The sequence below is a fragment of the Hippocampus bargibanti genome, linkage group LG09 (assembly GCF_051943395.1).
Source record: "Hippocampus bargibanti isolate YZ-2025 linkage group LG09, ASM5194339v1, whole genome shotgun sequence".
In the NCBI taxonomy this organism is placed as follows: Eukaryota; Metazoa; Chordata; class Actinopteri; order Syngnathiformes; family Syngnathidae; genus Hippocampus; species Hippocampus bargibanti.
Window position 1 is genome coordinate 17,060,979 of NC_142742.1, and position 18,317 is coordinate 17,079,295.

Genomic DNA, 18,317 nt, shown 5'->3' on the forward strand with positions numbered 1-18,317 from the left:
GTGCCGGTGCACTCATGACTCAGATAACACATATGGTGTATACAGATCTGAGAGCAGTTTCTTGACTATGACAGGACACTTAATATCCAGGTGGCAAAGCTGTAATTTCACTTTAAAAAAAAGCACAAAAAACAAAATTTCGTGACACGATACTATGAGTTGAATTTCATTGAATCGAGACAACAGGATTGGATTGGATATGCCTTTATTAGTCTCACAGTGGAGAAATTTACATTTCACAGCAGCAAAGTGATGAAAGGAATGTAAGTAGAAAAACAAAATACGTGAGCAGCTGGAAAGGCAGCCACTCTCGCGGCGCCGTCTTGAAGTCAAAATAACAAAAAAAAACTAAATAACAAATAATATGACAGCATAGAGACAATATGACAAAACAAAGTGTCTGTGTTTTTATGTTGTCATGTTATTTGTTATTTAGTTTTTTTTTGTTCTTTTGACTTCAAGACGGCGCCGCGAGAGTGGCTGCCTTTCCAGCAACTTTGCTGCTGTGAAATGTAAATTTCTCCACTGCGAGACTAATAAAGGCAAATCCAATCCAATCCAATCCAAAGACACAGAGAGACATTCATTCTTCAGGACTTGCTATACCCTCTTTGTGATGACATGAAGCAGTTCTAGATGAAAGAGGAGAGGATCAAAGCGTCTTTCCACCAGATGGATCAGGGACATCATGGTGGAATGTGCACGTCGACTACAAGCTAAATGTTGAAAGCAAACACGCAGCTGTAGCATCCATTGACGAAAAGAGATTATCTCACATCCCCTGTTCCACATAAATCTGCTTCAATTCCAAGCCGCAACAGTTCCACATACGCATCGGCGCTCTGCGCTGACGCTCCTTTCTTCTTATCGCGGGTTCCTCAAGCCATGCATCCACCCAGCCGGAGACTGTCCAACAGCACTGACCTTTCCGCTAAACAAAGCGGGGCTGTGAATATGCTGCCCATTACAGGCGCAAAAAAGCACAATGGCCCCTTTGGTGTCCAGCGATGGCAGTCGAATGGCTCCGACATTCCTCCCATTCAAAAACAGTACTGGCATATTCATGCTGCCGAAAAGGCGCAACCGCTCAGCACAGTCTCCTCCTTGATGAATGTCGTGGTCAAAAATGCTGAAAAACAATCTGTATCCGTTCCACACGATGCACAACAACACAAAGTGACAAAAGAAAACACAAAACAAGACAAAAACAACCAAAAAAAAGCAAGGCTCATGAGAGCACTTGCTGAGGCTGCCTACTCGGGCGCCATCTTGGACTTCTTCTTCTTCTTCTTCTGGAGGATGACTCCAAGAAACTTGATAAAGTGTCAATATGCAAAAATACGTCTCCCTGGTGGCTTTATTTAATTTCTTTGTTACACTATGTGTGCTTTATATGGTATGTAATTATATCTGTGTGACGAAGCGTGAAATAAAAATATATGTTGTAATGTGTTGCAACCAAATTTTGCCTCTCAGTACTTAACGTGTCGAATGAGGTATCCATGTTAGTTTTGGCTTAAATCCATATGACATCATTGTGCTTAGAGAAAGAGGAATTTTGTTTGCTGTATAGCTCTCTGTTAGGCAGAGTTGAGAGCTATACTGAAAATGTTCGCACTATACCACACCTTCATGTCCAACTTGTATGTCCTACAACATATCCAGAAACATTTACAACTCAAAGCTTTAATCGTCCATGTACATCTACAATATAATGCTTCTCAGGTTCAACTCTTAACTACTCTCATTTGTCTGAGTCTTCTTCTCCTCAAGTCTGAGCCTCATTTTGAAATATTAGAATAAAAACTGTTTTGTTCATTCCACTTTTCTGCTTCAACCAATATCTCCCTATCTCTCTAGTCAGCCTCGTACCCCAGGAGAGCTACTTGCACTTTTCCGTTACCCACGTGACCCGTACACCGTGGAGCAGGCTCGTGCCGGCGAGATCTTTGAGCAGACTCTGCTTCTTATCCAGAACCATGTCAACCAGGGTCTCACGGTCGATACCAACGGCACTGGTAAGCATACCAATCAACCAACTGTTTTGATTCTAAATCTAGGGTACCTGTTTCATAATTGAGCCATAAATCAATTTAACTGCCTACTCTGGTTCAGTTTACTGGAAAGCTGCGACCTATCCAATGTTATTTAGATTTAGAAGGGGGTTACACAATCAATTGGTCGCCGATCAGTGGCAGGACCGACATTCCATTGATAGGCAGTCATTCACACTAGCTTTTAAACCTCAAGGAAATTTTGAGCCTTCAGTCAAAAAAATAAAAATCGTGCAGGCACCCTCACCCAAAGTATGATTCAAAACTTCGCAAACATTCACGTGAAAGAGTTGCTATTTCTGAATCATTGCCAAGCAACACAATGGTATAAGGGTTGGCCGATCGGTGAAATATGACTAACATCCTATTCTGCCAGTGTATTAGGTCTCTTAGTAAGTCAACCAATAACACTACTCCCAGTGTCAATGAGAGGAGTGTTTGAATGTGGATAAAAAATGAGTCTGATCAGTCTTCCTATAAGAAAGACCAGTATCTAACAGGTCACACATTTTGTGTTCTGTCTCGAATGAGTTATCAGTCAAAAAAAGCAAACCTGCCATCTGTTGGATGCACTGGCCAAGTAAAGTTGAAACGAATGTCCGGAATGCGTTTCCCTTTTAAAGGTGAGTGTGTTTGAGGAAAAGACACTGACAGATTGACTCTAGATCTAGATTTACTCGAGTTTGACTACACGAACCCATGTACTCACTTGAGAAATTGAGCTAAAAATAATCACAGTTCACAATTGTTGATCATTTTGATTGAATTACAATTCCAAACGCAGTCTGTCCACATACTAGATATCATCTATGTTACTACAGAGTTTCGCTACAACGACCTGGTGTCCCCACACTTTCTGGACGTGATCGCCAACCTTTCAGGCTGCACAGCCCACCGCCGCATCAACAACTGTTCTGATATTTGCTTCCACCAGAAGTACCGGACTCATGACGGAACTTGCAACAACCTGCAGCACGCCATGTGGGGTGCCTCACTTACCCCTTTTGAACGACTCCTGAAGTCAGTTTATGATAATGGTTTTAATCTGCCAAGGGGAGCCACTGAGCAGGCACACAACAACTTCAGGCTGCCTCTGCCGAGGCTGGTGTCGACCACCATGATTGGAACGGAGTCCATCACTCCAGATGACCACTACACCCACATGCTGATGCAGTGGGGTCAGTTTCTCGATCACGACTTGGACTCGACCGTGGCCGCCCTCAGCCAGTCTCGGTTCTCTGACGGACAGCTGTGCACTCAAGTCTGCACCAATGACCCACCGTGCTTCCCCATCCAGTTCCCTCCCAACGATCCACGGCAGCTGAGAAGCGGAGCCCGTTGCATGTTCTTTGTGCGCTCCAGCCCAGTGTGCGGAAGTGGGATGACATCTCTACTCATGAACAGCGTGTACCCAAGAGAGCAAATTAACCAGCTCACAGCCTACATAGATGCCTCAAACGTCTACGGTAGTTCGCGCCATGAATCTGAGGAGATCCGTGACTTGGCCAGCCAACGGGGTTTGCTCCGGCAGGGAATTATCCAGCGTACAGGGAAGCCCCTGCTTCCTTTCGCCACAGGACCACCCACCGAGTGTATGAGGGATGAGAATGAGAGTCCGATTCCTTGCTTTTTGGCTGGAGATCACCGTGCAAACGAACAACTGGGACTGACAGCCATGCACACGGTGTGGTTCAGGGAACACAACCGCGTAGCCACAGAATTACTCAGACTGAACCCCCACTGGGATGGGGACACCATCTACCACGAAGCTAGGAAGATAGTGGGAGCCCAGATTCAACACATCACGTACAGTCACTGGTTGCCAAAGGTAACAATTCCTTTCCGATGCTGTTGCACACTTGTGGCTCGACTCGTTTTGCTTGAAAACTGAAAGGTAACAGCTGGTACCATTGGTACGGATGATCAGAACCCTTTTCTGTTTTCTAGATCCTAGGCGAGGCAGGCATGAAGATGATGGGGCCGTACACAGGTTATGACCCCAATATTAACGCAGGCATCCTCAATGCTTTCGCCACCGCGGCATTCCGCTTTGGGCACACCCTCATTAACCCGATACTCTACAGGTTAGATGAAGACTTCCAGCCCATCCAGCAGGGTCACATCTCTCTGCATCGGGCCTTCTTCTCGCCCTTTCGCATCGTGAACGAGGGTGGCATTGACCCGCTCCTCCGCGGGCTCTTTGGCGTGGCGGGTAAAATGCGGGTCTCCTCGCAGCTACTCAATACAGAGCTGACCGAGAGGTTATTTTCTATGGTCCACGCTGTGGCCTTGGACCTGGCAGCCATGAACATACAGCGAGGAAGAGATCATGGCATACCGCCATATAATGATTACAGGACCTATTGTAACCTAACGTCGGCTCGGACTTTTGACGATTTGAGGAATGAGATAAAGAACCCGGATGTCAGAGAGAAGCTACGGAGGTGATTCTCTAGATACAATCAGCTCTTGCTCAATTTTCAATGAGTCACTGGAACAACGTAGATTTCAGTCACCCAAACCATACATACTGTTTGATAGGCTTTACGGCACTCCTTTGAACGTCGACTTGTTCCCTGCCCTGATGGCCGAAGACCTGGTTCCTGGTAGTAGACTTGGGCCCACTCTCATGTGTCTGTTGGCTTCGCAATTCAAACGCCTGCGGGACGGCGACAGGTACTGTTGACAGTTTTATTACTGTATTTACGCTTAGAATTTTTGTATTAATATTTATCCAGCAATACAATCATTATAAATATACCTCTTGGGCAAGGGGAAAAAATGATAATGTCATTCCTTCAAGCCTACCCTAATATACTAGTGCAGGGGTGTCAAAGTCATTTTTTGCCGCGGGCCACATTGTAGTTATGGTTTCCTCTCGAGGGCCGTTATGAATTTGGGGAACCCATTAGAATGTTTAAATCCCTTCAAATATTACATATAGAGCACACAGCAAATTTAATGAATAACTCGTTTTCAAATCTGAAGTCAAGAATAATGACTTTTATTGTGGTTGACATCCAAAAATATGAAATTTTGGCTCAGATTTTAGCAATCATCATGGAATTTAACAAGTTTGATTTGCTTTCGCTGGCCGAAAAAAATGATGTGGCGGGCCGGATTTGGCCCGCGGGCCTTGACTTTGACACCGGTGGGCTAGTGCAACCAATCCACGATGGAAAATGTGGGTCAGATGCAGAACATTAAAATGTACACACTGAAAATTCAAAATACAGAAGGAACTGACGCATACCTTTGTAGAAATAGGCCTTTTGTTGTTTTTTTTTCTTCTGAATCCACCGCTGTATTGTGCAGATTCTGGTATGAAAACCCAGGAGCGTTCACGCCAGCCCAACTGACTCAGCTGAAGCAAGCCTCGCTTTCTCGGGTGCTGTGCGACAACGGAGATAACATCACACGTGTGCAACGCGATGCCTTTAGGGTGGCAGAGGTCCCACATGGCTACGGCAGCTGCGACAGCCTCCCACACATCGACCTGCGCATGTGGCAAGACTGCTGTGAAGGTCAGAATCCTAATCCTAACTTTGTTTTTTCTGTATTTAAATAATATTCATTTCAGTTGTAGGGTGCAGGCCAGAAAACTTTTTTTTTTCGTGTTTGCCTTTTATTTTGGCATCAGCACTAAACAGGAAGTTGTGTTTTTCAATATGGTCTGAAACAAAATGTAGTCTGGTACTTGAAAGGCCTATCCACCTTATTCCTTAGGGCTCTCATGGAAAAACAATGATGGGTGCAATTTCCTTGAATAAACCGGAAGTTGCGGTAAACCAGTGAGCTTTTGTTCCTCATGCTGGTTTATTTTAATGTTTTTTTATGTTTCCTATTCTAATGGTCAGAAGCCCATTTAGAATTTCAAAATGTCTTGCACGGCTTGGAAATTTGTTGGCAAACAACCAGAATAAGTTATGTTAGAGTTTTTGAGGGCTATGTTTTAAACATCCATCCAGCCTAACTGAGGAGAAACTGTTGATGTGATCATTGGCACATTCCCCATCTGGATTGAGAATTACAGACTGAAAACGTTCATGGGAAAAAGACCACCAAAACTTTGTAGATGTGGTCCTTTCAATTTGTGGACAAAAAGCCGTACGGTGCAACACGCCTATCAAACTTTATGTTTGGTGCGATGGGAAAGCAAAGATTCATCGATTGCCATATAAAAGATTGAGAGCAGTGTCACAATACCATAGGGCATAATTATCATGTGTATGGGTCACAGAACTTAGAGTATAATCATCAACCATATCAGCATGTACAAAATACATTCACTCATTCACTGCCATTCCCGAATTTATTTGGTTTTGTTTTTTTTCTTGTGGGGGGGGTGTGCGTTTCAAGTTTCGTTCAGACCTCTGACCTTTTATACAGCCGCACCCACTTGCAATCAAGATAAATCTACAACCAAGTAAACTCAAAATAAACTTTTTTTTCTGATGAAAGAAGAGAGTCTAGGTTTGCCACATTTCAAACTCAGATAACTCCAAACCCATATAATTTAGAAATTAACTCTTGTTTCTGAAGAAAAAAGAGAGTCTAAGGTTTCTTACGCTGCATTGAATGTTTATGTAGTCCAAAAACTCAAGATTCTGTCGGTCCTACAATTTCAGTGTAAATGACAAAAACCCTGGCACTGGAGTGGACACATATTTGCACATCATCTGGCAGTGAATGAGTTTATGGATTCTACATTTTCTTTTTAATCTGCATTACTATTTATACTGCTGTTGTATACCAGGTTTTCTTTTTGTTTTGCAAAAGTGTTCCTGAGCAGTGGGAAGTAGTGAAGTTGATATGAGATTAAGGGTTTGGGTGTGTCCTCTGTCTGCTTCAAGGTCAACAAGGCTGTGTCCATTCTCTTTTTAACAAAACAAAGATATGTTACTTTGTGAATTCTCACATGAGTTAAAACTTCTTAGATTGCTCATTGCATTACCATCTGAAGCAACAGAGTTCAAAAAGTAGATGAAAATCCAATTGTGCGTTGTTGAAATTGTGTATTATCTGGTCATGCTTCTACCTCACTGATTTAAAAGGAAGCAGGATTGAAATGTTTTTGCTTTTCAGCATCACTAGACAGTAATCCCTCGTTTTTGTGATTAATTGGTACCAGACCATTCTTTAAATGGAAGAATAAGATTATGATGGTTTGCGATGATATTTATCCTGTTTTCTTATTAGGTGTACTGTAATAGGTTTTAGGCTTCTTTTTTTACCATACATTTTCTGATGAGCCAATGTTAAAAATGCATATGTATGATGTTGAACATGAGTTTGCTACTTACCATACATACCTACTCCTACTAAAACAAAGGATCGATTAACAACAAAATTCCATGGAAGCCATGCTGCTGTGCACACCAAGTGAGCCTCTTTGCTTTGTTGTTTTTCCACACTGGCAGACTGTAGGACCAAAGGTCAGTTCAACGCATTGTCCTTCCACTTTAGAGGGCGCAGATCAGCTGATCACAGCTACAAAGATGGCAGACCCGCTGACAGCTTCAAAGAAAACAGGTGACACTCTCGCAAAAGACCATTTTAATTTCATCTCCATGTTTGCTAATTAGATTTTTATTTGTCTTTGTGTTTTGCAGTCACTTGGAAGAAGCCACAAAAAGTCACGTTAATATAACTGTGACCTCAGACAAAAGCACTGATACCCCAGTTAACGAATTCAAAGATTTTGTCTCTGACATGCAGAAGACAATCGCAAGTTTACGCAAACAGGTAAATTCTTCTATATGCAGCAAATTTGGAGATCAGGGGTTACATTAGGTGGCAGATTATACACGGTCAATACAATTCTGGTGAGAGTATTGATTTTTATGAATAGTAATCATTGCATAGTTTTTACTTCATTTTCAAGCATACATGCGTTTGATACACTATGTAGGTGCATTCCTTTCTTTTCCATAACAGTTTGCTCGAATTCCATCCATATTATTTTTGTGCATTTGGAGGCTTGGTGCCCCGGACTTTTGCTACAAAGTATGATAAAGGTGTCATACTTTGTCACTGTCAAAACACTGACATACATAAAAGTGTTTAAAAACCACTCACCGCAGGAAATGACTCTAACTTTTGACACAATAAGGACATATGATCATAAACAAATCGGAAAAAATAGCATGAGACTAAATCAATAGAATGTCCAATTTGGTGTGATCTCGAACAACCACAATATCTATTGAGTCCATGTTTGTCCTTTCATGTTTTCAGATTAAACGACTAGAAGCCCGATTGAGCAACACAGACTGCATTGATAATAATGGGCGCGAGCGGAAAGATGGAGAGCGGTGGAATCAGGACCCGTGCACTCAATGTGAATGCAAAGTAAGGTCAACCTATGCTGAGGAAACCAACAAATTAATAACTGCACCCTTTGCAGCATTTAAGAGCATTAATAAAGACGAGTGTTATATTTCTCTTCTTATAGAAATTTCAAGCTCATATAACTCCAGACCCATATAAATTAGGAATGAGCTTTTTTTCTGATGAAACAAGAGCATTTCAGGTTTCTTACATTGCATTGAATGTTCATGTTGTCCTAAAACTCAATATTGTGTGGGTCCTGCTATTTGAGTGAAAATGACAAAAACCCCGGCACTGGAGTGGACACATTTCTGCACATTGTCTGGCAGGGAATTAGTTAATAATACGGCAATATTTGAAGGTTTGGAAAATGATTAACTATCCGAGGAGATTAACCACAGCAAACTAAAACTAATCTGCATACAATGGTCGGACATTGCGCAGATGATACATTCACTGTGGTTCTGGCCAAGTATTTCATCATAACTTCTCAAGAACAATTAAATCCATCTGGTCCACCTCCTGCCATTCTACTGGTGACACTGAATGGGTTGGCAAACACTGCTATCACACATGGAAATGCAGCAGTCCAAATTATTTCTCGCGCACACACACACCACACACACATTCTTTTTTTAAATAACTCCTACTTATATGGCATTTTACTGCCACTTTATTTTCCCTTGAAATTCGTGGACTGCTCTCAAAAGGCTCCAAAGCCAAAATGTTTAAAGGACAACCGACGTCACTTTTTTGTTTCCTAACTGACATCAGAAAACGTTTTATAGCATCTAAAATACCCAAAACATGCAACATGATATTTTTCTTCAAATGCAAAACACCAATACAAATGACATAAAGTGTTCAAAATCTGGAAAAAAATGAGCTGCGAATTGGGCATTTTCAGAAAGTCCCGCCCCTAGTTTGTGACGTCACACTGAGACTTTGCATTGCTGGAGAATCAAAATAATGGCTTCAGATTCGGAGAATATGCTTTCTTGTTACACATCCAGTTATGAATATGATTCAAATAGTTCTGAAGAAGAAAGCATGCATGTTTGCAATCGATTAAATAATTTATTCCGTGTCATTTTGAGGCATCAGGGGTGGGAAATGTCGCACCCAAGGGATGCAGAAAATGGCAACAAAGCCATGTAGGGAATTAGTCAGCCCGTTTCCACAGGCTGATAAATTCCTTCCATGGAGGTTGGTCGCCCTCTTCTGGCAGCTTTTTGGTGCAACACGAGGTTTTCAGACCAAACAAGTACAGCACAATACATTGACGTGATGGAAGGACTGCTACAATGTGTCTTTTTTCCCTCAGGGGCATTCCTTCAGTGATGTCACGTACGGACTCGTCACCAACTCAAAAACAGGACTTGACGGAATATTCAGTGCAAGTCTTAAAACGTAAAATATAGCTATATGCGGTGGAATCTTTGTAAAATACGCTCAGTAGAAGTCATTTGAAGCCATTTTACAAATTATGGACACAACTTGTCCAGAGACGTCGGTCGTCCTTTAACTACTGAGGCTCTGTCAGAGTTGTTTGGTTGGTCTCCCTCCTGTTCTATAGTCGGCTGGCGTTCTCAATTGTGACCAACTGGAACTTTTCAATCCTCCGCAATCTCATCAAGTAACAAATCTGTGTATCTCTTCTTTCTTTGGCCCTGCAGGACACCAGAGTCACCTGCTTCGTGGAGTCTTGTCCGACGGCCCAGTGCACACAAGCTGTCAAGCTAAAAGGCACCTGCTGCCCAGTGTGCCTGGATGTTGCCAAGCGGCAAAAAGGAGACAGCAGCCATGAGTAATCCTCAGGACCTCCCGCCAGTCACACTCAAGTGTCTGAAACACTCAGACTTCCACCGAGAGGAGGAGACTCTTGAAGGTGTCGTTTGGCCACCAGTTGCCTCGATACACCCAATAGCCTCATTTATTTTTTTTCTCTTTTCTATTCTTTTTTTCTTTTTTCGTTTTTTTTTTTTTATGTTTGGATTGCTGCCTCCTTTGGGACAAAATTGATTCATCGCTGCTCCCTGGGGCCTCTGCAATGCAACAATTCAGTCTCTGTGTTTGCCCCCTCTTTTGGCATCAAATCACAGGGCCAGTTGTCATCAGCCCGCAGGAATGGGAAATAGATTGAAAGGAGGCCGGCCAGTGTTTTCTCAGGTTAGAGATGCCGAAAACTGGTGCTATTTTAACCCTTATGAATGAATTAATCACTAAATACCTTCAAGTATTGTCTTTTGTATGCAAAGCAGCCTATACCCTCTTGATATCTGCCTATTTTTTCATGTTAAAGACGGAAGATCATTTTATACAAGTTTTCTAGTGACAATAGATCATCTTTTAATCTAAGGTGCTTTCATGTCATGTCATAACAATGTATGGTTATTCTTTTTTTATTTTTTTATCCAAACAAACATAATGTGAATCCCATTGAAAATTTAAAGAAAAAAAAGAGATGTCTACTGATTTCTGCTCCAAAATGTCTCTGCCGGCCGTTTCTGATTTGCTGTCATGTTCTGACGTCATGTCTCTCTCAGTGTTGTCCTCAGTCTGCAAAGCCAAATATTAGTGAGTAACATCTAGAATGTTGGTAACTATGAAACCATGTTGGAAGAGAGATTTCATCTGTGATGCTGTACTATCGACTACCACATTATTTGCCATCATAGTTCACACACTACTCACCATTGAAGGACTGCAATGATTACTGTCGATGTTTTTTGCCTGCCGTAGACTAGCAGCACTGGATTGCATGCAATCCGTTGTCAAACATGTACGTGTCCACTTTAGCAAAAACGTACATGAAATGTTCCATCGTGTGTTTTCATTTCAGGTGTGTCTTTCCCCCTTTTGTGTGTCCTCTTTAGTACTGATACATTTAGAGACATTTTGCCGTGCTCATATCTTTGCCAATTCTTTTTTCTAGAGGGGCGTTACGTCATTTAGTCGAGCATGCCACAGAGCACAGGTTTCTTTAACCCTCTGACCCTCATTCCACTGTAATGGAAGCCATATGAGAGGTGGGAAATAATGTTGGGGCAGGGTCCTGAACGTTGGGATACAGACAATCAAAGCACATTTCCTACCTGGTGTTTTCTGCATGCAACTCGACAAATTCCACGCTTTGCACGCAATAATGTACAGAGAAAATTTCCATTCAATGCACTGGCTCACATGTTTAACTTAAAATCATGTTTTCGTCTTCGTGTCTTATGACAAAGCAGCCGCAGTTTTCCCTCCATCTTTGTGCGCTAACGTCCTGAGTATGCATCTATCACAAAATCGAAATAATAATGTCTGAAATGTTCCATTCAGGATGGGTTTTTACATTAAACTGTCCTTTGACAGGTCCCTCCTTGCGTGCACCAGCATGTAGTCCCAACTGTAGTCCAACACACTCCAATAGTTGTCATTTTACCAAATGTAGTTTTTTCATGAATATTGGACGCATATGTACGATAACGACAAAATATAATTTGGCCACATTTCCCACATTGTGTGTACAGTAGCCCTAAGGCACAGGTGTCAAAGTCAAGGCCCGGGGGCCAAATCCGGCCCGCCACATCATTTTTTTAGGCCCGCGAAAGCAAATCAAACTTGTGAAATTCCATGATACTTGCTAAGATCCTGACCAAAATATCATATTTTTGGATGTAAACCACAATAACAGTCATTATTCTTGACTTCAGATTTGAAAACTAGTTATTCATTAATTGGTTGTGCGCTCTATATGTAATATGTGGAGGGGCTTAAACATTCTAATGGCCTCCCCAAATTCATAACGGCCCTCAAGAAGAAACCTTAACTATAATGTGGCCCGCGGCAAAAAAATGACTTTGACACCCCTGCACTAAGGGATCTCTGTTACCTCGGGAAATGTGTTTTACTGGTCGCCTTGAATCATTCCCAAGTGTCAATAGAACGCAGTGCTTTGCAGGACCAAACATGACTTCCCAACACTGTCCCTTTCAAGTGGTCAATGTGGCTATACTAGTACCTGTCGAGACGTGTGTCTTGTGTGTTTGCCAAAGAACGTTTTGCACTGCAATGTATGCCTCCCAATATTAACAATAATAATACTGTAATAAAAACAAGCCACATTTGTTTTATAACATACACAATTGTTGCTGGTTCCTTTTAAGTACTTGCAAGTCGAATAAAGCTGCATGCCTGATCAACAACACCAATTATTTGATCGTCTCCAAATCGCCAACTCCAAATCATACACTGGAAAAGTGAAATCAATTGCTAGGTGGAATGGATGACCACATGCCCGTATGCCATCCATTCAACATTTTGAGGCGTGATGAAATGATACATGGTCTCCTTGGGAATCTCATGCCAGACGTGGACGCGCAATCTTCTGACAGACATTATTAATCGACAGCTTCCCAGAATTCCTCAGTGATTCACAAGCAAAGAGGGAACATGATACGTCTCTGTAAACAGCTCTGTGAGAGAGTACTTTAATGACAATGTTACTGAAGGTACAGTTAATTCTAAGGTATTGAGGAATTTCATCCGCCACGGTCCATACTTGTGCAACCTAACAGTGCCATGCCGTTTACTGTGACTTAACAGAGGCCGAACAGTGAAAATTAGCAGGAAATGTAGTTTCCATTTGGTGAATCGATAAAAAATATGCATGATTTCACCAGGCAGGATAAGACATTATCACCCCCACAATAAGGAATCTCTCTTCCACAGTATTATGTCTATTCTTGCCAGATCCCACCGCGAGGTGTACTTTCTCAATGATTTGTTTTCCCCCATATTTTACCTCTCTTGTCCAAAAGCAATCCTTCGCAGTTGCAGGTGGTGTTTAAGATCAAATCTCATATTTGTTTAGTGAACCGGAAGATTAGCAGACTATTGGAGGAAAAAATACAAAATAATAAATGGAACCAATTTGCTCACACTCTTCAAGAGCCAAATCTTCCCACCATCACATTAGGGAATTTCATTTCAACAAATGTGGTTCTTTGTTTTTTTTTTTTTTTGGGGGGGGGGGGGGTAAATGACCTTGAGGAATGTGTCCCCTCGCAGGAGGAAAGTCATACTCATTTCCAGACCAAAGAGGATGAAAGAAAGAAAAGTGGTGTCCCACAGAGACAAAAAAGATTTTTTTCCTTGGAGTGTGGGAGAGAAATGTAATGAAGGATGGCTTCCAGTATGTGTTCGTCCCTTGACAAACAACCCACAGATGTTGACTCAGTGTCACTCTTCTGACTATTTCATGGATTTAACTGTTCTTCCACTCTTGTCTATCAATTTATTCATCATTTGTTGACAGACAAATTGTGTATGTAACCTGTGGAATCTTATGCATAGTATATGGTCTACTTACTGTACATTTTGTACTTGGACCTACTGGAAAAGAGACCGCAAGCCAAATTATCACATTTCCCACAAATTGGTCAACTTGGGTACACACATCCCGATGCTCGGGCCTGCTTTGATAATTTTAGCCTTGTATAATCAGATTCAGCACGATTATCGGATGTCGATAAAAGATTATCCTGACAAATTATCCTTTTGGTGTTATTGTGTTTAAAGAGTGATTTTGTTTCTCTCTGATCTGCGTGCAGATGATAGGCCTATCATCTGAAATGTTCAACAATCATTAGCGCACACTGTTGTCAAATACAAATAAAGGACCAAATACTTGTGTTACTGGTGTCAATTAGCAAGTACCGTACTGTACATAGTTATCAGATTAGCTAACAGTTGGATGACTGAACATCCTTTCTTTTCACATTTTGTACACGCTCGACAAAAATAAAATAAAAGTGTAAAATTGATTTTGTAAAACATGACAATCGTGTTTCTGACGTTCTCTGTTGCATGTTTTTTGTTTTGTTTGTTGGTGAGGTTCCACTGACTGAAAAGTTGCAACATGTAAATGCAACTTGTGACCCTGTCCTCTCTTGGCCTCTCACTCCTCTGGTATCAAAATACCAAACTTGTTTCACGGCAGAGCATATCCTGTCAAGAAAACAGATGTGAAGAGGAGAGGACAATAATTTCTTTTACATACGTAAAACAACACAGTACGTGAAGAGAACACAGGCTGGGCATTTCCTTGAGAATAATACATATTTACAGTACTGTACTGTGCTCCCAATGAACTCCCAAAGAAACTGGTCAACAGTAAAGGCTGTCTGAGAGCCTCACTGACAGATTGAGTGAGTGGCAGATGGAATGACTCTTCGGTGTGTGATTTACCAAGTTGATGCTTTGCTCGCATTCCTTGGTGGAGAGCAGCGGGGTACAGTCTGACCCAGCACGATAATCCTGGAGCTGCCAGGAGGCTCTTATCAGCTCTGTTTTTGGACGGAAAATGAACCAAGTAATGGCAGGAGTGTAGAGGTCGGGGCAAGGAATGTATGTTGCCATGCACAAGCATGACCACTTTGACATGAAAAAGGATTACATTTCGAACAAAGAAGCTACATGAGTTCTCTAAAAGATCAGAACGCCTGACAGCTAGGCCAGATTGATTGATGCTTTGAAGGTGCGGCAAAATCAAACCATGTGTTCCTTTGTTTGTGAAACTAGAGTGGGGCACCAACATTTTATATTTTACTTTATTGTCCACAACTCCTGCATTGAACCCTGGTATCGGAATCTGCCTAAGTGTCCAATAACACCACCAAAAAATTGCTGCTGGAGTCCACTTTTTGGCTAGAAATAGTTGTGAATGTGATGGGAAAAGTTGATAAATTTAGTGGTGAAGTCGATAAGTTGGCAACCCAAATTATCTTAGGGTCGTCTCTTCTTCTTTTCCTTTCGGCTTTTCCCCTCAGGGGTCGCCACAGCGAATCAATGTCCTCCATCTATCCCGGTTTTGTGCATCCTCTTCTCTCACACCAGCTACCTTCATGTCCTCTTTGACCACATCCATAAACCTCCTCTTCCTCTCGGTCTCCTGCCTGGCAGTTCAAGGCTCAGCATCCTTCTCCCGATATAGTCACTCTCTCTCTCCTCTGGACATGTCCAAAACATCTCAGTCTGGCCTCTCTGACTTTCTCTCCAAAGCCTCTAATATGAGTTGTCCCTCTAATGTACTCATTCCTTGATCCTATCCCACCTGGTCATTCCCTAAGAAAACCTCAACATCTTCAGCTCTGCTACCTCCAGCTCTGCTTCCTGTCTTTTCTTCAGTGGCACTGACTCCAGTCCAAACATCATGGCTGGTCTCACCACTGTTTTATACACTTTTCCTTTCATCCTAGCTGAAACCCTTCTATCACACATCACACCTGACATTTTTCTCCAGCCGCTCCAGCCTGCCTGGACACGCTTCTTCACCTCTTTTCCACACTCTCCATTGCTCTGGACAGTTGACCCCAAGTACTTAAAATCCTCTTTATCTCTTCTCCCTGTAGCATCACTCTTGCACTTGGATCCCTCTCATTCACACACATATATTCTGTCTTGCTGCGACTGATCTTCATTCATCTCCTTTCCAGGGCATATCTCCACATCTCTAGTTTCTCCGCCACCTGTTCCCTGTTCTCGCTACAGATCACAATGTCATCTGCAAACATCATGGTCCAAGGAGATTCTTGTCTAACATTGTCTGTCAGCCTGTCCATCACCATAGCAAATAGGAAGGGGCTCAGAGTTGACCCTTGGTGGAGTCCCACCTCCACCTTGAATTCCTCTGTCACACCGATAGCACACCTCACAACTGTTTTACAGTCATGATACATGTCTTGCACCACTCTGATATACTTCACTATATCACTATATAATATAATATAATATCACTCCAGACTTCTTCATGCAATGCCACAGCTCTTCTCTGGGAACCCTGTCATACGCTTTCTCCAGATCTACAAAGACACAATGCAATTCCTTCTGACCTTCTCTGTACTTCTCTATCAGCATTCTTAAAGCATACTGCGGCTCACAAATGTTCACTTCTGCTCTTAGGCTAGCTTCAACTACTCTTTCCCAGAGTTACATTGTATGGCTCATCAACTTTATTCCTCTGTAGTTAGTATAACTCTGCACATCTCCTTTGTTCTTAAAAATGGGCACGAGTACACTTCGTCTCCATTCTTCAGGCATCTGTTCACCAACTAAGATCTTGTCGAATAACCCAGTCAGGAACACCACCGCCACCTCTCCAAGACACCTCCACCGGGAGAGTCAACAAATTCTCAAAAAAAGACTTTATCAACATCGCAGGGATAATAATAGTAGGCCTCAATCGGCAGTACATTTGCACCTAAAAGCGAGCAACCACTCATTTGACGACAATGAGGTTAAAATCTTAGCGAAAGAACATAGATGGTTTGAAAGGGGAGTAAAAGAAGCGATTCTCACAAAACAACTAAATCCTTCATTAAACCGGTCTGGTGGGGTGAGGTTCAATTTGGATCGTTCATACAATAGCCTGCTTAGGCAAAACAGGTTAGGCAACATTCGTAATGCTGATGAGGTGATACCGGAGGGAGTGGGGCAAACAGGTCAGTCGTTAGTCAGGAATGTAGGAACATCAGTGGGGCCACAGGGAACTGCAGGCATCAAACCCTCTGAATCATGAGAGAATGAATTTCATTGGATGCATTCTTATTTTTATTTGCATTATCATAATAATTGTTCTCATTACCGCCAGCGATATCTTGTTTAATTCATCCCACAGAGCGACATAGCAATGGCGGGCACACAAGCAATCGATGGTTCGGGGTAGTCTCCCAATGCCAACTTTATAATGCTGTTTTGTCCTCTGCTTAAGCGAGTCTCTCTTGCCTTTGAAGTGAATGAGCAGAACCACATTCCAAGGCCATGAATGACTTTTCTTTTGTGATCATGTCCAGCCCTGCGTCCATCAGATTCGCTGACCTCTGCAGTCTTCAGCGACCCTACTAAGACCATCTAACCTGCATTTGGCAGGGATTTGATGCTTCCAGACTGTTATCAACAAGGCAGGACTATCATGTGTGCTGCTGCAATTGGCTGGCAACCAGTTTAGGGTGTCCCCGCGTTTTGCCTGAAGACGGTTGGAAAAGGCTGCAGCTCGTCCTGCAACCATTGTGATGAGAAATCGATCAAAAAAGGATGCATGGATGTGGAACTTGATGATTGTCAGAGTTCATAGAGTTCAATCTTCACAGACACTTCAGCATATTGGATATATGACCAAACTCACAATACTTTTTTTATGAACTGACACAATTGGCCTATCATAAGTAGTTGACAAGTTAAAATTAAGTCATTGGTACACGTTTGATTCCCGATAAAATACTGTATAAGCTATAAATTGAAAACAACACCATGAGGCCACTGATGAACAATCTTAATGAGAACCTATTTCTGTAGGTGTCACATCAAGTGTGGAAAATGACCTGTGGTTCAAAATTCATTTGGATATCTCCATTCAAAATGAACTGCACAGTGCTTCTCCTGCTTTTTGGGAGTTGAGAGTGCACGGTTTCCCATGGCTGTAATAACACATTAAAAGCTTGTCGCAAAGAATCCTGCTCCCCTGGAGATCACACTAAATATTTTGTTTCAGCTATATAAACCTCCCATCAAAGTACCTCAGCAGGCCATGTGCGATTATTTGTACTGCCAACCGAGCTTCACATGTGCCCAAAAACAAGAATGAAAGAACGTCATAAATCTGTGAAACATTGAGTTGGGGAAATTTGTGGTCAAGCAGGAATAAAAACTTCCACTGACTTATTAAAGCTCTTGACGGCAACACAATTATGACCTACTCCATGACTCATACACTGCCTAAATGTACTCTGCAGTTCACATCAGAGTGCATGTTAAGTTTTGTTGCATATTGTTTGCTCAGATTTCGATATATGTCAAGTAATTCACTCTGAAGTCATCAATATGGTGGTATGATGAGTCCGACTGTAGTTCAAATAAAAATGCTTTTATTCTGCTTGCAGGTGGAAATTT

At 42.1% G+C, this 18,317-nt stretch overlaps 1 protein-coding gene across 2 annotated transcripts in view; it reads left to right on the forward strand.

Annotated features, from left to right (window-relative positions):
- pxdn (peroxidasin) overlaps positions 1-13,304 on the forward strand; it is a 50,745-nt gene extending 37,441 nt beyond the window's left edge. For both annotated transcript variants that reach the window (XM_089004593.1, XM_089004594.1), the window contains 9 exons: positions 1,861-2,018; positions 2,876-3,882; positions 4,002-4,498; positions 4,596-4,730; positions 5,370-5,578; positions 7,475-7,586; positions 7,667-7,799; positions 8,292-8,405; positions 10,061-13,304. In XM_089004593.1, the coding sequence (XP_088860719.1) occupies positions 1,861-2,018; positions 2,876-3,882; positions 4,002-4,498; positions 4,596-4,730; positions 5,370-5,578; positions 7,475-7,586; positions 7,667-7,799; positions 8,292-8,405; positions 10,061-10,195 (2,500 nt within the window). In that variant the 3' untranslated portion in view covers positions 10,196-13,304. The remainder of the gene's footprint in view (positions 1-1,860; positions 2,019-2,875; positions 3,883-4,001; positions 4,499-4,595; positions 4,731-5,369; positions 5,579-7,474; positions 7,587-7,666; positions 7,800-8,291; positions 8,406-10,060) is intronic.
- Positions 13,305-18,317: the final 5,013 nt, after the last annotated feature.